General features: G+C 55.1%; 1 protein-coding gene across 1 annotated transcript in view; it reads right to left on the bottom strand.

Annotated features, from left to right (window-relative positions):
- The window catches only part of NPLOC4 (NPL4 homolog, ubiquitin recognition factor), a 52,450-nt gene that overhangs the window by 8,923 nt on the left and 20,797 nt on the right, over nt 1-22,730 (bottom strand). Inside the window, exons 8-12 of the mRNA XM_059380872.1 lie at nt 21,032-21,118; nt 18,151-18,222; nt 17,441-17,567; nt 12,105-12,265; nt 774-845 (exon numbers count right to left, since the gene is read on the bottom strand). Of these exons, the coding sequence (XP_059236855.1) occupies nt 774-845; nt 12,105-12,265; nt 17,441-17,567; nt 18,151-18,222; nt 21,032-21,118 (519 nt within the window). The remainder of the gene's footprint in view (nt 1-773; nt 846-12,104; nt 12,266-17,440; nt 17,568-18,150; nt 18,223-21,031; nt 21,119-22,730) is intronic.

The raw sequence follows: 22,730 nt of genomic DNA, 5'->3' as shown, positions 1-22,730 counted from the left end.
ATCTTAATTACACCCTGGGTAGTCTAAAACACAGATGCCTTCACGGCCGAGGTAAGAAATATGTTCTCAGAAGCTGCCAACTGGAATGGCGCACCGATGGGCTTGGCTCCCGGGGACCCGTTGCTCCAAACGCGAAGATATTTTACAGCCTGAATCATGTGCCCTTCCTGAGCCCAAACGTGGCCCGGAGAGAACCTGGCAGGTCACAGTTAGGAAATGAGCAGCCGCCCGTCCCCGTGGGACAGAGCTGACTTCTGCAAATGTGCTGCATTCACGCTGGAACCCGCTGCCACCCTGTGGCCTGGGGCCACACCTCCATGAGCAGAGCAAGCCTCCAGAAAGGAGACGAGACTGGGACGGGGCCTCGCAGCCAGCTGCCCGCTGGGCACCTGCAGCTCCCTGCAAGCGAGCACACAAGCACTTCACTCAAAGACAGTCGCGGCTGCCCCACTGCGAGCCCGGCTCTGGCAGATGAGCTGTGACCAGGGTCGGACCTGCACATGCTGACCTGCAGAGGCTGCCTGACCAGGTTCGTGGTCCTGCACTTTAGTTTGGAAGAAGGTAAACCCTAAGTTGTTTTTAAGGAGATAAACTGAAACTAAAGAAAAAGCCCCTAGAATCGCCCACTCTTCAGGGATGACAGGAGCTCAATGATGCATCTACTTCCAGGGTGCCTGTCCCGGGCCAAGCAGAGGGCAACTGTCCAAGCCACCACCACCCACACCCGGCCTGCATCTGGATGCCCAGGGTGGTGGTGAGTGCCGCACACTTACGTCTATGATCAGATACTCCACGGGCAGGGGCCGGGCCAGCTGGGTGATCTCATTGCCGAACTTGTCTATGTCCTGAAACGGGAAACAGAAGTGAGCAGGGTGAGGAAAGGTGTGCCGACCAGAGACGCGCTTCGTCTTTCGCAGACTTGCTGTCCGACCTTCTCAACGATTCTAAGTCTCGCTGAAGTGCAGGGAAGGCAGAGGGGAGCTGTGCGTGTTTTTGCCACAAAGCCACCTGCTGTCACTTCCCAAGGCTCAGTGCTCGGGGCTAATGGGGCGTGTCCACTGGGAGCCAGCGGCTGACCCAGCACACTCTCCCGCCCAGGGCTCCGCCCGCTGCCGCCCACTACACCCACCCGCTGCCTCCCACCCGCGCACCCTCCCCTCGGTCTTGGGTCTGAGCCAGCGATCCCACGCGCACCCCTGAAGCCCGACTTCATCCCGAATGTCAGGAAAACAAATAGTACGCAAATGAGCGCGCGCACGCGCGCGCGCACACACACACACGCGCAGGCGGGAAACCCCCACCACCAATCTGTCAAAGTCTGAACTTGTTTTGCTTTGTCAGATGCACAGAACATAAAGTTTAATTATGGGGGAAAACGGCCAGCATATGTTCATTAATCATAAAATGACAATTATATCTGATTTATGTCAAACATGCTGAGTTCAAACAGAGCTCTAGAAATAAATTCATAAGAACCCACACTTTTCATTAAAGATTCTGTGAGAGGGGGTCATATTTTCTATATAAATCATCACTTAACATCATATAAATCATTCACGGAGTCATATATAAATTATACATCCATAACTCCCAATTATGGGGCCTTCCATAAAAGTTTACATTTATTAAAGCCCTCAGACCAATGGATGCCGCGCAGACCCCCCGAGGCTCACAGGCCACCGCCGGGCTGCCGCGGCACAACCCATCCTGCCGGGCACCGCAGAGACGCACACCGTCTTTCGAAACAACCTTCACAGGCGTTCCTAAGTTGAAGCAAGTCCATCATCCCAACAGCAAGTCCAGAGGTCCTATCTGGCCCAGACTCTTTTGTTTAGAAATTAAGATTCCCGGTCTGCAATACATCTGTGTGCCCGTGCCTTCCGGACCTGTCCTTGACTCACAACGTGAGGGAGCTGCCAACCAGAACCTGCTCCTCTGCTCTCCCAGAAAGCGGTCCGAATCTGCTAACCAGCTAGCCGCACAGGCAGCATTACGCGTCCCCATCAAGGGACGCATTCCTGGGAAACGACACACTGCTTTGTCTGTCTGCTTCCTTTGAAGTCGGAATCACTTTCCAGTCCGTGTGACAGGTGGCCGCCCTGCGCGGCTTTCTGCGGCCATCAGGCTGGGCCCAGCTTTCTCAGGCTCTACCGGCTTGGACGGGGGCAGCCCGACACACGGGCCGGCTGGGTGGGTCCTGGGGCCCCCAAAGCGGCAGTTGCCCAGTGGAGGAGATGCGGTAGGAGGCAGGAGTCCAATCCAATCCAACTAAATCACCACTTCCAAAAATACACGCTTGCCCCTACCAGAAACAACCTGCAACAACTCACACATAATTAGCCCATCTGGAATTCATCTTCCAATCTAATTAAGCTCTAATATGCAGAAACATTCTTCCAGCACCTGTTCGCTTTAATCTTCCCCTCTAGGGAATGTTCTTGTTAAATACCCCTCTCTCTTTTTTCTGTGTCATGCTATTCTCTTTCAAATTTAACTACCCAATTGTACCTTTCTGTTCCCCAAGAAAATAAAGGTGTTGTATCCCTCTCTGTTCCCCAGGGGGAAAACAGGTAACTTCTATCTCTCCCCACTGCCTCCACACCGACATTTCTGCCAGCCAGTCCCCACCCCTACACAGCATCTCAAAAGCAATTACTTTTTACGGGCGTCAGCAGATGTCGGGCTGGGAGAGGAGGCCTCTTAATTCCCAGGGTGGGAGCTGACGAAGTGTCAGCGGTTTCATTTCCACAGGGAGAGGCAGGGGCTGAGGTCCCCAGTGCCCCGGCCCCTGCCTCGGCCATGTCTGCAGACCACGGCACCACCGCCATGTTACCGCGGAGCCGTCCAGGGAGCTCTGTGCTCGTCCCAGGACAAGGGCAAGCGCCACTGACCGGAGCGCCATCTTGCTTGGAAAAGGCAAATGCGGGGCGCCTGGGTGGCTCAGTGGGTTGAGCGGCTGCCTTTGGCGCAGGTCATGATCTCAAGGTCCTGGGATCGAGCCCCGCACTGGGCTCCCTGCTCAGTAGGGAGTCTGCGTCACCTCTGCCTGCTCTGCCTGCCTCTCCCTCCCTCACTCTCTCTGTGTCAAATACATTTTGAAAAATCTTTAAAAAAGAAAAAAAAAGGCAAATGGAATACCTACTGTGTGACTCTTCTCTTGAAAGAACTGGCAGCACCCCATTCTCGACTTGTCAGCGCCACGGGACAAGGAAACGCTTTCTCTGCTTGGCTTCCAGGTGTCGCCTGGCACCCTGAGGGGGCACAGTCAGTCTGCTGCGGCCCACCTGTCCGCGCTGAAGGCCCTTCTGGCCCTGGACGCTCCTCTCCACTTTATGCCCCGGTTACTGCAGCCAGGCCACAGCCCCGAACACCACACACCACCCCTGCACACCCACCTCCGAGTACACCCCACTCTCCCAGCTATGCACTCGGCCACCCCCAAGCGTGGGGGCACCGACGCACGCCAGGAGCCTCCCCAAACCCAGGGACAAAGCCGCAGTGGCTGTCAGTCGTCAAACACGCTACGGTTCAGCCACATCTTCAGCAGTGTACTCACGATCTCTCCAATCACCATTTACACAACTGACCGAAAACAACAGGAAAGAAGAGGAGGTATGCCAGATGCACACAGGGCTTACGCTCACCAGGCCTTCCTCGTATCTTTCCGCAGGGATCAAGTGTGCGACCACAAACGCAGAAAACTCTTGCTCTAAATTATAAAAGGAACCCACGTGTAGAGCAAAGCAGCAGAGAGAGAGAGGAGAAGCCACAGTCCCCTCCCCTCCGCATTCCCCTGAGATAACCCACGCCAAATGCTGACTCGGGAAAAGCACCTTTACAAACAGCAGGCCCCAGCTGTCACTGCGGCCCTCCTGTCCGCTCCTTCTCCAGTGTCACGGCGTCTCTAGGCGACATCTCACCCCCTCTCCCCTGCCATGCTTTTCTGGCTGCACAGGACCCAGAAGGACATAGACTCCAGAGCTGTGGACAAGCACCGACCCCCCTCCCAAGGACCCCCAAGCTCTGTAGGCCCATCCTCCATACACATGCACAGCGGAGTGCACATACGCCGCCACACGCATATCTCTGCGCTGCATACGCAGGTGTATGTATGCTTTTATATTATGAGTTTTATCCCAGACCTTTTTTTAGCTTAAATTCAATTAATTTACACCGAGTGAACTATTAGTTTCAGGGACAGAGGTCAGTGACGCGTCGGCTGCTCACAACACCCAGCACTCGTCGCATCCCGTGTCCCGCTCAGTGCCCGTCACCCAGTGCCCCCGGTCGCCAGCCCTGGCCCTCCAGCCACCCTCGGTCTGTTTCCCATGGCTGAGGGTCTCTTACGGTTTGTCTCCCCCTGATTTCGTCTTGTTTTGTTTTTCCTTCCCTTCCCCTTGGCTGCTCTGTCTCGTTTCTCAGACTCCTCGCTGTCAGTAAGATCAAGTGATGACGGTCTTTCTCTGACTGACTTCGCTCAGCCTAACAGCTTCTAGTTCCACCTGCGTCTTTGCAAACGGCAGGATTTCGTCTGGCTGATGGCGTGTAGTAGTCCAGCGCGCAGCTATACCACGTCTTCTCCACCCTTCCGTCCGCCAATGGACATCTGGCTGCGGGGCTTCGCTGCTATAAATCCTGGGGCGCAGGTGCCGCTTTGAATCACTACGTTTGTATCTTTGTATCCCAGATCTCTGAGTAATTTTCAAGCACACAACTTCAGTGACCACGTAATATCCTACCCCCGAGGTGTACTCTAACTTGGTGCCCCATCACTGAACTTTTAGAGAGCGTCCCGGCCTTGCTCTCACAGACGACATGACAGGTAGCCTTCGATGAACCTCGGGGCGCGTCCCATTTGCAAGGCTGACTCTCAGCCTAGCCACAGCCCACAGGAGGACCAGGAGGATTACTTCCATGTTTGCCTTCAGATGTCTCTTTGCTCAAACTGGTTTTCCCAAAACGTCTGAGAAATGATTGTCTCAAATCCCACAAGGCTATAAAAAACTACAGGAAGCACTGCTAGCCTGCTCCAACAGGGGAGCACGCAGTCCCAGAAAACCACAGCATGCCTAGCGCAACAGCACAAGCTCCGCGACAACAGGGGGGTGGCTCAGCGGGCTAAGTGTCCGGCTTCAGCTCAGGCTGTCTTCTCCGGGTCCTGGGATCGAATCCTGCGTTGGGCTCCCTGCTCAGCGGGGAGTTTGCTGAATCTCCCTACCCCTCTCCCCTCTTGTACGCTCTCCCTGGCAAATAAATAAAATCTTTAAAAAAAAAAAAAAAAAGGGAGCTCACTTCTTCAGTGCCAGAAACTGACAAGACACGGAAGACGCACATCTCCAACATGATGAAGGGAATCACCCAACACGGCCTCGCACACTCAGAGCAAAGCACTTCCTTTACAGCTAAAAATAAGCGACGGAGCTGGTCAGTGGGCACGGTTCTGGAAGGCCTACCCGCGGGAGCCGAGGTGAGCAGGGAGAGAAAGACAGCTGCCATCCCCCATCCCTGCACGATGCGCTCACGCGCGCGAAAACCCAGAAGAACACACGTGTACATAACAGACAGCAAAGTTGCCAAAAAACAGTTTGAAAACGTCATTTTAAAAAAACACTATTTACGTTACACAGAGATAATAAAGGACCTAGGAACAACCTGACAGGTGACTGACTGGCAGGACCCCGACGCAGACGACCCTAGGCCCTGAGAGACACCGGGGGACCCGAACAGGTGCGGCACCGTCACATTTGCAGGGGAACTCAGTGCAGAAAAGAGGCAATGAAATCCCTGCAACACAACGACGGAGCACATGAAGTCCGAGGGGCGGCTGACACCTGCACAAAGTGGAGGTAGGGGGGCAGCAAGTCGCCTGGTTTAGGAAAACAAACACGGGGGAACAGCTAGGGAGAGAAACAGGAAGTCGTAGCTCAACAGCACAGTGGTCCCCTTTAGAGAAAGAGGAGGTGGGCTTCAGGAATGTTCTGGTCCTTAAACTCTAGGTTGGAGACTTGGTATTATGTGATTTTTTTTTCTTTTTTTCTTTTTTTTAAAGATTTTATTTATTCATTGGACAGACAGAGATCACAAGTAGGCGGAGAGGCAGGCAGAGAGAGAGGAGGAAGCAGGCTCCCCGCCGAGCAGAGAGCCCGATGCGGGGCTCGATCCCAGGACCCTGGGATCATGACCTGAGCCGAAGGCAGAGGCTTTAACCCACTGAGCCACCCAGGCGCCCTGTGATGTTTTATTTCTTAAACCCATTTTATAAATAATCTTTCCTATTTGGTATTTAATTTCAAGAACTTCAAAAAGAGAAACAGATGGCAGTCTGATTAATCCACAGGGACATATTCGATCATCTCATGCACGGAAGGGCTTCTTGTGCGGGGGCGGGGCCAGGGGTCAGCACCAGCGCTAAAGGCGCAGAGAGCCTGGGTGAGGAAGCTCCAATGCAGGACACACCAAGCTCTTCAATGAGGACAGCAGGTGCTGCTGTCACCCACAGACCCACCAGCTTTCCTAAAAAGGGTTAAATGAAGTTACTGTCCAAATGCTCAAAACAGCAGCCTCAGTCCTACAAATGAGTCAAAACACCGATTCTTCATGATAAAACATCACAGCGCAAATGCACTTTGTATAGTACGAACTTTAAGGCAGGCCAGTAACAAACGCTCTGATTCTCCATATGGAATCCCAGCGCGGTGCGGTCTCGTGCGAACATTTAGTTACGGTTTAAAACTGAAGGACCTGCTCCACACACAGGGGCTAAGGGCGAGGTCTGTGCCATCGAGGCTGACGGTTTATTAACCAACATGGGACGGGGCGCCTGGGGGGCTCAGTCGTTAAGTGTTTGCCTTCGGCTCGGGTCATGATCCCAGGGTCCTGGGATCGAGTCCCACATCAGGCTCCCTGCTTGGCGGGAAGCCTGCTTCTCCCTCTCCCACTCCCCCTGCTTGTGTTCCCTCTCGCTGTTTCTCTCTGTCAAATAAATAAAATCTTTTAAAAAAGAAATAATAATAAGTAACTAAACACACACCATAGGGGACGGGGGAGGAAGAGGAGAGGGAGCCCTACACAGGGGCTAGGGGCCTCTTGCTCGCTCCTGTTCCCTGGTAAGGGGCAGGCCCTCCCCACGAGTTCTCTTAGGCCCAGACCTGAGAGGCGGCCCAGTACACAGTTGCTCAGCCGCGGCAGTCTGGAAGGGGCATTCTGGAAGGGGCCAGAGCAGCAGAGCCAATGTCCTGGGCACCGCAGGCCTTTGCAGAGAGCATTTGACGTGAGCACACCTCAGGCGTCTGCCGGGCCGCCCCAGGACTCCCGCGGACCCTGTAGCACCTTCAGCCGCAGCCGCGGTGCTGAGCCAGAGTCAGAAGGGACAGAGCCGAGCAGGGGCCAGGAGGCAGCACTTGAGCGCGGCTGGGTGACCCCCGCTCGCTGCCCCGTCCCGCCTCCCGGTGGCCCCTGCCCGTCAGCCATTAACACAGACGATGCAGTTCCGAGCCGCCACCCGGCCTCTACTTTCCTGACAGGTGAGGAAGTGAATCCTTTGTTACGAGGGGGTCATCCCCAGCTTCAAAAGTTCTTCTCCAGGGCGAGGCCCAAAGCCTCTCGGCTTCTGGGCATCCAGCCCACCCCGGGAGTCCGGCATCCTCGGCACCAAATGATGTCCAGAAGACAGACTGAAGACACGGCCACAGACGTAGCTAGACCCAAAGACTTCAGGAAAGTGGCAAACAGACCCGTCACAGCCGAGCCCATGGGGCTTGATCGCGTCAGGCACTCACACAGACAGAAGCGGATGCATGGGCGCCAGGAGGCCTGGGACGGGCGGTGAAGGTGCGCGGGGTCTCCGTTTGGGGGCCGAAAGTGTTCTAAAATCAGACGCGGGCCCGTGAACATGGGTGAATCGTACTGGACGTGAGTCACACCTCAGAAACGCCACTCAAACACCTGCCTCGAGGGGCACCTGGGTGGCAGAGTCGGCTGAGCATCCAGCTCAGGTCACTGTCTCAGGGCCCTGGGATCAAGCCCCGAATGGGGTTCCAACTTGGAGGCGGAGTCTGCTTGGGATTCTCTCTCCCTCTCCCTCCAGTCGCTCCCTCAAATAAATAAACCTTTAAAAGAATATTTAGCCTGATTGGGGGCGCCTGGGTGGCTCAGTGGGTTAAGCCGCTGCCTTTGGCTCGGGTCATGATCTCAGGGTCCTGGGATCGAGTCCCGCATCGGGCTCTCTGCTCAGCGGGGAGCCTGCTTCCTCCTCTCTCTCTGCCTGCCTCTCTGCCTACTTGTGATCTTTCTCTGTCAAATACATAAATAAAACCTTTAAAAAAAAAAAAAGAATATTTAGCCTGATTATTGATTGAAGTCCGTGAAAAAGGCACCACGTGACCATACCCTGTGAGGGTGAGGGCATGGGAACATGGGACACTCCCTGACTGCTGGCACCTGGTGGGAAGAAACCCCCAGGTCCCACCGCCCCCCAGTCCCATGCCTTGGCGCCTGCCCGCCTTCCAGGACCTAAAGGTGTTCGCACACGCCACCAGGATTCGGGGACCAGAGCTTGACAGCTGAGCGACTCGCAGAAGCAAAACCCTGCAGACCACCAGTGGCCCCAGCAAGGGGCGCAGCTTCCCATCGGTGGAAACAAACACGCTCGGACTCTTCACTGCCAGGGGCGCAGCGCGGGAACGTGAGGGGCGGCCGCACACCCTGCCGGCCCCACTGCAACACGCCGACTCAGGGGTACATAAGGAGACGCACAAGCGGTAGGAGTAAGAAAAACCAAAGAATGATGAGCCTGTCAGAGGGGCTCCCTAGGACTCTATAGCACTGATAACTGCCTCTTTTTCCTTTCGTAGGATTTTATTTATTTGAGAGACCGCACGCGCCCACGCATGTGCACTAGCCTGGGGAGGGGCTGAAGGAGACAGACAAACAGGCCCCTCACTACAGGGAAGCCAGACTCGCGGACTCAGGGCTCAACCCAGGACCCTAGGATCCTGACCTGAGCCACCCAGGCGCCCTACCAGCTGCATTTTAAAAGCTGTTAGAGGGGCGCCTGGGTGGCTCAGTCCATGAAGCAACTGTTTTCACCTTAGGTCATGATCCCAGAGTCCTGGGGTCGAGCCCCGCATTGGGCTCTCTGCTCAGTGGGGAGTCTGCTTCCTCCTCCCCCTGCTTATGTTCCCTCTCTCACTGTCTCTGTCAAATAAGTAAATAACATCTTTAAAAAATAAAAAAAATAGGGACGCCTGGGTGGCTCAGTTGGTTAAGCAGCTGCCTTCGGCTCAGGTCATGATCCCAGCGTCCTGGGATCGAGTCCCGCATCAGGCTCCTTGCTCGGCGGGGAGCCTGCTTCTCCCTCTGCCTCTGCCTGCCATTCTGTCTGCCTGTGCTCGCTCTCTCCCCCTCTCTCTCTCTGATAAATAAATAAAATCTTTAAAAAAAAAAAAAAAATATGGGGCACCTGGGTGGCTCCATGGGTTGAGCCTCTGCCTTAGGCTCAGGTCATGATCTCAGGGTCCTGGGATCCAGCCCCGCATCGGGCTCTCTGCTCAGCAGGGAGCCTGCTTCCTCCTCCCCTTCTGCCTGCCTCTCTGCCTACCTGTGATCTCTGTCAAATACATAAATAAAATCTTTAAAATAAATAAAGCAAACAAAAGCCATGGAGAACTGTGGGTGTGAGGGCAGCAAGGCTGCAGCGCCGAATCCCCAGGGGCTGCCTTCGGGCACCCGCCTCGGAGCAGAGCCACCGTGGGAGGGCGCGGGTGGAACCTTGCTCGCGGCCGTGCGCGGGGCCGCCCCACACAGCGCGGGGCATGCAGCGGCCCTGTGGTCTCCCGGAGCAGGCGCCCCTGGTCGCGCAGCCTTGCTGGGGCTTCTCGAGCACGAGCATTCTCAGGCGGCAGGCTCGTGCGGCCAGTGGAACGTAGCCACGTCGGTGCCGCTTTCACAACAGCGCGTGCGTACTTCGGGTTCCTGTCTCTAGGCCACATGCTGGTGGTTCCTGCGTCCTGTCCACCTTGTTACTACCCTCGCTGGGTGGCCTGTGAGCAGTGATCTCTGACGTTCCGTAGACTGGCCGATGAGGGAGCAGCAGGGCTGGAGAGGACTGATTCTGGAAGCAGCTCTCCAGTGGGTGCACTGCCCTCAGCGCCCCATGCTACAGAGGACTCGGTGGTGAAAGGAACGGGTGATGCAGCAAACGTCACCACCGTCACAGCGTAAGAGCCTGCCGTGGCCACGCCAGCCTTCCGTGGGAGCCGCACCGCTCAGTCAGCAGTCGCCCACAGCGAGGACAAAAAACGGACATCCTGAAAGCTCAGATGACGCGTAGCATTTCTCGGCAGTGAAGTATTTTTAAGCTAAGGTACGTGGTTCCTCAGACATCCTCCCACTGCACGCTGGGCTTCTGCCGGCACCGGGAAACGAAACAAATGCACCTGACCCGCGGCATTGCCGTATCCACGTCCTGGTGGCCTGGACGTGAGCCTGCGGCATCTCTAGAGCTTGCCTATACCTCGGGCACAAAGCAGTGTGGGCAGAAGGCCTGGAAACCACAGGGCTGGGCAGCGAAACCCAGACGGAGTGCCAAGTGACACTGAGGCTCTTCCCCACTGCAGAGAGCATGACGGGCTGCGAGTACCAGGTCCCTCCCTGGTGGGGGCCACTGCTGCAGACACAGACCCCTCTGCACAGGGCTGGGGTTTCAAACACACAGCCACTCTCCCTGTCGGAGGATGCACAATTCCTGCGGTACACGGGGCGGAACGTCCATGTGTTTAAACTGCACGAGACTTCTTAAGGACAAACAATGAATCTCCCAGCCTTTCAGGGACAAGGAGACAAAAGTGCAAAGTCTGGAGGCTACACTCTAGGGAAAGGTGAGTCAGCAGCAGACGGAGTCCCACAGACGCGAGTCGGACCTGACCCAGCTAAGTACCCCGCCGATGCAGCGGGCAGCCCATCCACCACGGCCCCACCGGAGGAAGGGGCAGCCTGCTCTGGCTGCAAGGTCCTCCCGGGCCTGTGGCTTTTTAATATGCCATGACCAGCACATACCAAAAACTTCCCAAACCCCTGAAGAAAAGACAAACAATACAAAGGAAAAACAGGCAATAGCTGCAAACCCACAGATGATCCAAGTGCTGGACACAAGGGTCTCGAAACACCAGGAGCACAGACCGTCATCAGAAGGGAACAAATCGACCCATCAAAACTGACCCAGAAATGATAGACCGACCTACAGATGGGGACACTGGGACATTCATCTTAACCATCCTGCACATGTGCTCGTGGTCAAGTGCAGACACGTGAGCACCGGGTGAAGGCCGCGGCAGCGACAGCCTCAGCGCCCAGGCCACAAGGGCCCAGGGCCAGCAGCGGTCACAGCCCAGACCGCACACAAGTCAGGACCACACAAGTCGGGACGTACAGGCTGCAAAACTCCGCGATGCAGACTACTCAAAATGAAGCACAGAAAGAAAAAAAAAAAATGACAAGAAGCCAGGGCGGCTCAGTCAGTGAAGCGTCTGCCTTCGGCTCAAGTCATGACCCAGCGTCCTGGGATCGAGCCCTGCGTTGGGTCCCCTGCTCAGCGGGGAGCCTGCTTCTCCTCTCCCTCTGCTTCTGCTCTCTCTTGCTGTCTCTCTCTCTTCTCTCAAATACATACACAAAATCTTAAAAACACCACCACCACACACAGACTGAAGCCAAGTGGACGGACCATCAGCGCGTGGCAGGACAGCTTCAAGCAGCTGAACACATGGAGTCCCCGGAGGAGGACGACGACGACAAACCCACCGAAACCAAACACCAAATAGATACTGAACCCGACACCCTCCGAATTCGAAACACGGTCCTGGAACACCTCCCGGCCTCCTCCCTAGGACCGTGGGTAAGACGGGAACTCATGAGACACCGTTTCCGGCGTCCGTGCCGCAACGGCCGAGCCCGCGTCCCAGCCCCGGCCCCGCGTCCGCGGCGGGAGAGAAGCCGCACACACGCTCTGGAAGGACCTCGCCCGTGAGGCGCGCTCGGAGCCGCGGAGCCGCAGCCCGGTCAGCGCTGGCACCACTCTCCAGCGGCGGCTGTGGCCCGCGGCGTCTCACCTTATAGAACACGTCGGGCACGTACTGCTCGCTGCTGGACTCCTTGGCGTAGCCGAGCTCGGGGGCGTCCTTGCAGGGCAGCAGGCACTCGTCGCGGACCAGCGCCATGCACTGATTGGACACCTGGTACCCTTCGAAGTGGACCTGGTTGTCGGGACCACCTGCGCGAGAGAGACCTTCATGGAGGGAGGCCGCCAGAGGAGGTTCGAGTCGAGTCTGTCTGTTACTCGTCCCCGCAGACCCACAGAACAAATGAGCTCGCAGGAGTCTGCCCTGGGTGAGAGCTCGAAGGCATCCGACGGCCCCCTGACGAGTGGCCTCAGCACCCAGCCAGGGAGGCGGGGCGGGGGGACACGCCTGCGGCCCCGCCAGCGCCCGACACCAGCCCTGCCAGTGCGCCGAGCGGCGGAGCACCAGGGGCGGAGTGGCGGGCGGAGCCCCACGTCCCAACAACCTTCTGTTCTGCAGCGGACGGAGCGGGGCGATGGCGATGGACGGGACAAATGGCGAAAAGGTGGCCGGCCTCTGCGCCGCGGCCTCTACCCCGCAGCCGCCGCGCAGCCGCCCCACGGCCGCCCCCCCATCTCCAGCACCGACCCGGGCGCTGCAGACTCTGTCCAGAGCGCCTTCCACCCCAAGCTCTGTCGTCGCGCCACAAAAGCTCCAACGGGACTTCAGATGAGGGACACGGACAGGGCAAAAGCTGCCGAGAGGGAACCACCCAGTAAGTTCAACAGAGCAGGCACCTGGCTGAGACGGGGTCCTGAGAGGACAGCGGCCCCCTGGGGACAGCGGCCGCGAGCCTCTGGAAGAGGGAAGACCCCACGGTGCGGACGGCGGCCTTCCTCCGCCACCTGCGCCGACAATGCTAACGTCTGCCATCATCTCCGCCATGACAGAAGTAAGGAAACCTCACATCTCGACTTGAATTTCTTTAACAAAAACAAAACACTGATCAGGGAATGGACATTTCTTCTGGCTTTCCAACACGGACCAGAAACCAGACCTGGGGGCCAAACAGAGAATGTGAAAGGCGGGGCAGAAGAGCCTGAGAGGGGACAAGCCAGGGGCCTGCCCTCTGCTCGGCTTCGCGCACTGGGGACCGACCGTGGCCGGCTTCCAGAAGCGCAAGCGGGCTCCAGAGACTCACTGGACAAGCAAGCTCAGGGTCTCTGGCCCTCACGCACATGCTCAGGGGAGCTGGCCACGACCACTGTCTAACGTTGAGGCCGCAGATGCAGGGGGCCTCTCTCTGCTGTGCTTGGGGTTAGGGACGTGTCACACACCACAGAGGAGCACACTGGGTGCGAAGGAGCAGGGGACGCGGGGAAGGAATCCTGTGAGGCCGCCCACCCCTCCCAGTGTACATCTGCCTCTTGTTTGACTTCAGGTGTTGTAAATTTGCACCGGCTTTTATTTTATTTTTTAAAGAGATTTTACTTATTCAGTGGACAGAGACACCGTGAGAGAGGGAACACAGCAGAGGAAGTGGGAGAGGGAGAAGCAGGCCTCCTGCCAAGCAGAGAGCCTGATGCAGGGCCCCATCCCAGGACCCTGGAATCATGACCTGAGCCGAAGGCAGACGCTTAACAACTGAGCCCCCCAGGCACTCCTGCCCTGGCTTTTAGATTTAGCATTAAAGTGTGATGGATCATAAGAGAAAAACACTTGGCCTTTGAAAAACAGAGAAAAACAGAAAACAGTAGTTGTAAAATTGAAGGCTGGTTTAAAAAAAAAAAAACAACAAACCAGCGGGAGTCCCTGAGTGGCTCAGTCAGGGAAGTGTCTGACTCTTGGTTTCAGCTCAGGTCATGATCGCAGGGTCGTGGAATCCGCTGGAATTTCGCTCTCTTCCCCTCTGCCCGTCCCCACACGTGGTCCCTCGCTCTCTCTCTCTCTCTCAAATAATGTTTTTTTTTAGAGCAAAATTAATCCAAATCGATAGTCTCCAGAGGTAGATTCAGTGAGAGGAACCGTAAGCCGCCGTTTCCCGGCGGAGAAGCAGGACAGCAAGCCGTCCTGGGTTTATCCTTTCCAGAAACCCCACACTGGCCAGGCTGTCGAGGCAGTGGGACAAGCTAACAACAGGACTGCTCCCTTCTCAAATCGTCAATCTGCTGAGGAAAGCTGCACATGGGAGGACAGGGCCTGTGGCAGAAGCCCGCGGGGCCTGGGACGCCGCCTCGGGAGAGGATGCTCTGGGCCCAGAGACGCGAGCGGCCGCCCGCCGAGACACAGAGAGGCCAGCTCCAGGGCAGGGAATTTAAACGTAGGCTCCATGATGCACTCCCCTTCCCCGGACCCTTCGAGCTCCTCCTCCACAGGTCTCAGGCTAGAGCTGCCCTTGGCAGGGAGAGGCGGGGCGGGGGGGGGCTGCGGCTCCCACAGCAGCTCAGGGAGCTGTGAGCGCGGCGCCTGCAGAAGTGCCGTAAACCCCGGATGCGGCAGTCAGTCCCCTGGGAGCGGGCCACACACACGCAGGCCTGCTCCTTCCCAGCCCATAGGGACTCAGGGACGGGGCACGGCAAGCACAGTTCAAATAGCTCCGTGGGGCAGGGGCACGTTCCTGGTCAAGAACCACTGACACAGGGGGCAGCACACTTTGTCTGGAGGTTCAAGATGTGCGACGCTGTGGATGGCCGCCCCTGGGAGCCCAGGAGAACTGCCAGCCTGAGCTCATCACAGGCCTCCATGAGGGGGGCGTCAGCAGAGAAATGCAGGGACCCCCATGGCGCATCTTACGGTAAATTAATTACTGTCTGTGGTTCTGAAGCCTTTCAGTGAAGTGGCGATTCTGAAGGAAAAACTTCACAGATGATCTACACTCTCCAACCTCCCAACAAGAGGTATGAATCAGTGACTGACGGTATGGGCAGCCCCAAGCAGAAACTATTTATAATCCTAAAAGCATGCCAGTTCCTTTGGCCGACTGAGTAACTCCCCACAGACAAAGTACTTAAAAGGTCTAGGTTACCATGCGAGCCCAACCCAAGACAGCAGTTCTGGAATCCGTGGAAGGAATTTTTGATTGCCCTCACTGACGGGGCCCTGGGCCAGGGCTGTGGGAGGGGAGCTGCCAGCCGGAGTGCAAGAGGTCAGACGACACTGTGTTTGGGGGAATCCCATACAACGAAGGACCATTCCACGTCCCACACAACCTTGAATGTACCTGCATGCTCTTATGGGCAAAACCTCCCATTTGTGAACTCGGATTAGAATCAACTGTATTTTAGGGACACCTGGGGTGGCTCAGCAAAGCGTCTGCCTTCGGCTCGGGTCACAATCCCAGAGTCCTGGGACTGAGCCCCACATCAGGCTCCATGCTCAGTGCACAGCCTGTTTCTCCTTCTCCCTCTGCCTGCCACTCCCCCTACCTGGGCTCTCTCTCTCTCTCTTAAATTAATAAATAAAAATCTTTAAAACAAAAACAAGGGGTGCCTGGGTGGCTCAGTGGATTAAAGCCTCTGCCTTCAGCTCAGGTCGTGATCTCAGGGTCCTGGGATCGAGCCCCACATCGGACTCTCCACCCAGCAGGGTGCCTGCTTCCCCCTCTCTCTCTGCCTGCCTCTCTGCCTACTTGTGATCTCTGTCTGTCAAATAAATAAATAAAATCTTTAAAAAAACAAAACAAAACAAAAACAAAAAAGGATTGTGATCCCAGGGTCCTGGGATCGAGTCCTGTGTCAGCAGGGAGGCTGCTTCTCCTCTCCTTCATGAGTGCTCTCTAATAAGTCAAATCTTTACAACAAAGAAGAAGAATCAGCCATTTTTCCTACGTGAGCACAAACACCAGTGCACAGTTTGAATCTGCGGTGAAGTCTCTAGGAGATACCAAGCTGACGGACGGAAGGAGGCATGTTGAGCTCAGAGATTCCCGGAGGCTCGATGAGCGTCTCAGGAAAGCCTGGCACTGGCCCCAGGGAGGCCGGCACGCAGCTGGCCGCTCTGGGCGGCCTGTCTGTCCCAGTGGGCTTCAGTCCCCAGGCCCTGGTGAGCGGAAGCAGGCTGCTCTGTGCTGCGGCTGGGTGGCCCCCCTGTTCCGCTGCTACATTCACACGAGTAGGGAGGTGTGTCATCTGTGAGTTTCCCTCTCCAGACAGTAAAGGGCACATCCCGAACGAGGGGGTTTCCAAAGGGGGTGTCTGACAGGTTTGAGAACCGCCAGTCTCAACAACCGTACCCAGAACATGTGCCTCCTGGGCTGCAGGAAGTAAAAAGGGAACGCGTTTCTCCCTCGGTCAGGTACAGAGCAGGTGCAGCGAATTCCGAACGCCGCGACAAGCGCTCCTCCCTGTCCCCTCCCCGACGTCCAGGCCAAGCTGCTCTCCCCAGCTGTCCTCAGAAAATGACCCCACGCCGAGGAACTACTTTCTCGGAACCCTGGTCAACACTCCCACCCAGTGGTAAGTACTGGGCCCGACAGTGGTGCCAGGAAAACCGACCGACGCGCTGGCTTCACACGGGCCCAGGAGAGATGCTGCCGCCGCCTCTCCCGCCTCAGAAGTGCGCGCGTTTCCGATCGAAAGGGACTGACCGTCCGAACGGGTCTTGTGAATTCAGGCGGTGTTTCTCTTCCTGGTTCTCACGACAGTCCCCTCGACGGCACTGAGAGGGGATCCAGTCACTTACTAACGTGTCTGGGCTCCCTGCGGACTAGTGTTAAACTGGGGGGGGGGTTCCTACGACCTGGGGAGGGACGGCGACCGGCTCAGCGGGAGCAGAAACCAGGTCCTCACAGGATCCAAGTTAGGGTTTACTTTAAAAAAAATAGCAAATAGACAATGATTTCACAAGTTGGTTCTCCGAGTTGAAAATTCCTCTTCTTTTTAAATTGTAAAGTCCTACAATCGGTGTTTTTCTAAGATAACAGGCCAAGCGTATTATGAATGACTTGATGGCACCTTCTTACAGGCCACAATTTTTTACGATGTATTTATAACGTACATGACATGGAATCCAAAACAGTGTCCTCTCTCCCCACACACACACACACTCAGAAATGATCTTAAAAGGACTCCCACTCATAATGTCAAAAATAAGGAGCAAACAGTAAATCCTTTCCTCCTACAGAGCCAGAGAGTTGTCTTCAGTTACTGGAAAGGGCAAAGGCAGCCCCGAGCTAAGATCCAGAATCAAGCTGACTTCGACTTAGAATGTGAGTGGATGAGGGAGGGGCTATACTGAGCCCGATTCTAGTGGTTTTGCGGGTGATGCAGCGAGTTCAGGATTTTTACCATAAAACAGAAAGAGGAATCCGTGTTCCAGGGCACATTAAGAAAATCTCTAGTAGCTAAATTCAGAATGAAACTCTACCAAAAGAGGACCAGAGCGCATACCTGTAGCCACCGCAGTGACGAACTTGGAGCCGAAATGTCCGTCTGGAGAGAGTCGACATATGTTAGGGTGCTTATTCTGGAAGTCTCCTGCAGTGATACATTCTTCCGAACTCAGGAAATAGGTGTCCTAGGAAAAGAGAGCCGGCCTGTCAAGTTTTACAGCATCACATGGAGATATACTCCTATTTCTTCTTTAGAAAACAGCAAGGACTGAACTGTGGCCTGTCAACACTGCACGAAACAGACACCTACAGTCCCTAGCTGTCACGGGCCCCTCCTCTCCCACCACAAATAACAAGACCAGAACCATCTGGCATCCACCCCCATGGGGTGACCTCCATAAAACACCAGCGGGTGAAGGCCAGGGGGTGAGGGGTGCTGCTCTACGAGTCACAATCAACAGAACCACCCTTAATTTATCAAAAACCCAGTGTAGAAAATAATTCCATCTAAAAGTCAGGATGAGGGACACCTGAGTGGCTCAGTCGTTAAGCGTCTGCCTTCAGCTCAGGTCATGATCCCAGGGTCCTGGGATCAAGCCCCGCACTGGGCTCCCTCTGCTGCTCCCCTTCTTGTGCGTGCACGCACACTCTCTCTCCCTCCATGTCAAATAAATAAAATCTTTAAAAAAAAAAAAAAAAGCCAGGACGAGCTTTAGAGCCAAGCTGCAGGCTGAGCTAAGCGGGCACGGGCACTCCGTCCAGTCCTACCTTATTGCGGCTGTATCTGACGGTGCCTTTCCGGGTGTCTTCTGAGACCAGGTCTGTGAATATCCAGCCCACCTGCAGGAAAAGTCAAGTATCCCCTGAGCCTCGCTCTGAAGCAGGTGATGAACACTTTCTGGCCTCTGCTCAGAGAGCTTAAGAGCATTTCTGTACGAGACTCCTGTGACCCAATTCTTTCTAGGCGAGTCAGATTCTCTGCTAAGCCACCAGGGCTTTCAAAGTCCACCGGGCTGAAAACGGCCACCGGCCTCTTGCGCTGCTGGACCGCAGGCGATGGTGCACGAGTGGAGCTCCTCACATTGTTAGAAGCCCCATGGCAGCAACTCTGTACCCAGCAGTGGGGTTCAGGGGGAACCCCAGGGCGAACAAGATTAACAGAATCCCTACACCCCAAAGAGGAAGACAGACAACGAGCAAGCCAAGAGAGACGATCTATTTCAGACGCTAAGGCTTTACCCATGAGGTAAGAAAACAGACTCCCTAGAAGACACTCCCGGAAGATAAGGACGGCAGCCACGGAGTCCTCACCCGGTGGCTCCTCTGCGCTCCGCTACAGGACTGAGGAGAGCAGGCACGGGCACAAGGAGCTGAAAGCCCATCACTACGGCATCCTTAATGCCAGTCCCGGGTAGCTGTCTCTCTGGTGCTCTGCGGCCCTAGCCCTCCTGAACCAGGACCGGGCTGCGAGGTCTATGTGGGGGGCTGGACCCCAGGGACACGTCCTTTGGAGAAGCGACGTGCTGCCCATAACCTGTCCAGCAGAACCTTGATACAAAAGTCTTCAAATCCATCTCCGGCACACAAGACCACCCCAACCATGCCAAAAATACCCAAGCAAACAAAAAGCCCACGGAGGATGCAGCGAAGAAATGGAGACCTGCGGCGTGAACGGGCGGAAGCGGCGAGCAGAGCAGAGCCAGGCCTCAGCCACGTGGAGATCTAGTACAGCTACAGCGATCGTAAACCGTACGTTTAAAACGAAGCTCCAAAAGTTACACGGACTTTCCTTTTGAACAAGAGAAACGTCAAAAACTTAAACCAAAATATGACCCTAAATCAAGACACTGACTCCTGGGGCACCTGGTGGCTCAGTTGGTTAAGTCTGTGACTCCTGACCTAAGCTCAGGTCATGACCTCATGGAGTGTGACTCCAACCCCCACGATGGGCTCCACCTAGGGCTCCACACTAGGTGTGGCACCTACTTTAAAAAAAAAAAAGATGTTGGGGCACCTGGGTGGCTCAGTGGGTTGGGTCGCTGCCTTTGGCTCAGGTCGTGATCTCAGGGTCCTGGGATCGAGTCCCGCATCGGGCTCTCTGCTCAGCAGGGAGCCTGCTTCCTCCCCCCTCTCTCTCTGCCTGCCTCTCTGCCTACTTGTGATCTCTCTCTGTCAAATAAATAAAATCTTTAAAAAAAAAAAAAAAAAAAAAAAGATGCTGATTCCTTACTAGAAACAATAGGACTGTGTTTCTTAAATCTTTTGTTTAAATAACTTTTCTCTACAAGCCCCTAGGCTTACAAACACATTCCCTATTTTCCGTGTTTATCTGTAGGGAGTTCATTTCACACTAAGTTGATTAACAAGTAAAGGATAAAACTCATGGGGCACCTGGGTGGCTCAGTCAGTTAAGCGTCTGCCTTCACTTCTCTCTCTCCCTCTGCCTGCTGCTCCCCCGGCTTTTGCTCTCTCGGTCCAATAAATAAATAAAATCTTCTTTTAAAAATAGGATAAAATTTGCATAGGGGGTGCCTGGGTGGCTCAGTGGGTTAAGCCTCTGCCCTCGGCTCAGGTCATGATCTCAGGGTCCTGGGATCGAGCCCCGCATCGGGCTCTCTGCTCAGCGGGGAGCCTGCTTCCCCTGCCCCCTCTGCCTGCCTCTCTGCCTGCTTGTGATCTCTGTCTGTCAAATAAATAAACAAAATCTTTAAAAAAAAAAAAAAAAAAACCTGCATAGCTATGAACATCGAAATTCTAAGAGGTATTCAAATCCACATTCCAGGGGCGCCTGGGTGGCTCAGTGGGTTAAGCCTCTGCCTTCGGCTCAGGTCATGATCTCAGGGTCCTGGGATCAAGCCCCACATGGGGCTCTGCTCAGTGGGGAGCCTGCTTCCGCCCACCCATGCCTGCCTCTCTACTTGTGATCTATTTGTCAAATACATAAAATCTTTAAAAACAAAAAAAAAACAGATTCACATTCCTTATTTACCTGCAGAAACCCTTCTGTGAAGTTCCTGGGAGCTCCACCAAGGACATGACACAAACCAGTCAACAGACTCAAAACAAAAGGTCTTCCCTGTCTCCTAACTGCCCAGTAAAACTAGGGAACCTCCCAGGCTCAGACACCTAAATTAGCAACAGGAAATCCAGAGATGACGGACGATGGAGCGCCAGGGGTTCCACGCGCCTGAAGCTAAAAAATGACGGGGCGGCCAGGACCCAAGGACCCATGAAGGGAGGCTCCCACTAAGAGGCTGGGCCTGGTCCTGTGGGCAGGACACACGACCCAGCAGCAAGGCTCCTTCCTGGGCAGGACAAAGGGGTCTGGCTCCCGCTGCCTCTTTCTTTCACCCGCTGAAGCCATCCTCAGGAAGTGTGCCCAGCAGATTTCAACACTACAGCCCCAGCACAGGGATCATTTGTTTTCATTTTACTTTGAATCAGAGAAATATTCTAGTTCAAATCCGAGGAACCTAAGAGCTATGGCATCCGGAAAACACAAGCAGGCTTTACAAGATGCTGGGCCTGCACCTGACCTCAAGCAGCTGGGAGTTCAGTCCCAGGCGAGGCCTGGCCATGCCACCCACCTGGATGTCCCCAAGAGAGAGCCCTGGTCCCCCCTTCAAAGGCCAGTAGAATGCCTCAGTACCTTCCTCAGGCCAAGCTTGGCAGCAATTTCATCCACCACCTCAGCTTTCGGGTCTTCCAGAAGCTCCAGGCTGTTCTGTGTGCCAATCTGTTAGGGCAGTAAAGGAAGAACTCAGAGGAGCCCAGAGCCACCCCACTCCAATTCAGCACGGCTCCACCCCTTGCTAAAAAGGGGAGGGCGACAGCAGAGAAAGCTGACACCCGATCAAACACGGCCGAGCCCTGCAAGCTCTGCCCCTCCTCAGGCTGCCTCGTGCTTTCCAATCAAGACTCAGAGGACCCGACGATGGTGACGCCCAGGCTGGCTCACATCATAGAGTTTCTCAAGTGTATGGTCGCTCTCAGGACTGAGGAAGGCTGTTCACACAATTTTTTTGGTGGGTTCCTTCACTGGGGAAAGTCCGTTTCAAAACACCTTCGGGTAAACAGTTTCCTTCCAAAGAGGTTCGGGTACGTGAGGCAAGAGTCCAGGGGCGAGGTGAGCCCAGTCTCCGGGAAACAGGCTATCGGAGCACGCATGCGGCTCCTGTGGGGGGAGCGCCCGGCTTCCCAGACCGCGGCACGCGGGAGAGCCACGGGCAGGCAGACCCTGGCTTTCCTAAGAAGGTAGCTGCTCAGGGGCTGAGTCGCCACGGGCAGTGGGCAGGGCACACAGCCAAAGCAAGAAGGGGAGTGCTGTGACTACCTGTGTATTTGCTTATACTTTGAAAGCTCAAACTTCTGACGTCTACCCAGAGGTGCCGGAAGAGAGGGAGAGAAAGGGACCACCTTATTCGTAGATCCGACTTTGGAAGCATGCCAATTCTTTTTTCTTTTCCAATTTTAACTACAAATTTCAAACAAAGCAAAATTTAAAGAATTTCACAGTGACGACCCACATACCTGCTATCTAGTTTCGGCCCAAACACTCACTACTCAACTCTCTCCGCCTCTCTCATCGCCTCACGCCCTCTCGGTTCTCTGCTGTCCGTCACAGTGAACTGCACACCCGAGCACCCCCCAGGTATGTCACCGCCACATCACCGACCGGAAATCGGTGCTTATGGGGATGCCCGGGGGGAACTCAGTCATTAAGCGCCTGCCTTCGGCTCAGGTCATGATCCCAGGGTGCTGGGATCGAGCCCCGCATCCGGCTCCCTGCTCAGCGGGAGCCTGCTTCTCCCTCTCCCTCTGCTGCTCCCCCTGCTTGTGTTCCCTCCCTTGCTCTCTGTCAAATAAATAAAATCTTAAAAAAAGAAAAAGAATGCAATGCTCATGGTTTCCACTCTTGTAATGAAAATATACAGGTATACATGTGAGATATACACACCTATACGAACCATACTGTATAAATATTTCATAGAATCATACAACAAAAATCCATATAGAAAATCAAGCCTGGGACACGCGAGGGCTCAGTCGGCTAGAGAGTCTGCCTTTGGCTCAGGTCATGATCCCAGGCTCCTGGGATCAAGTCCGTGTGGGGACTCCTTGCTCAGTGGAGAGGCTCTTGTCCCCTGCCGGCAACTCCCCCTGCTTGTGCACGTGCTCTCTCTCCCTCTGTATCAAATATATAAATAAAATCTTAAAAAAAAAAATCCTTAAATGCCGAAAATAACACATAAACGTGTTCCCTAGGTAGCAGCACAGTCCTAAGAAGAGCCCCTTCCAAGAGACTCTCACAGCGGGGCTGCTGGTCACTCATCAGACACAGCCCAAGG

This window comes from Mustela nigripes, chromosome 16 (genome assembly GCF_022355385.1).
Source record: "Mustela nigripes isolate SB6536 chromosome 16, MUSNIG.SB6536, whole genome shotgun sequence".
Lineage (NCBI taxonomy): Eukaryota > Metazoa > Chordata > Mammalia > Carnivora > Mustelidae > Mustela > Mustela nigripes.
This window is presented reverse-complemented; position numbering and strand designations above follow the sequence as displayed.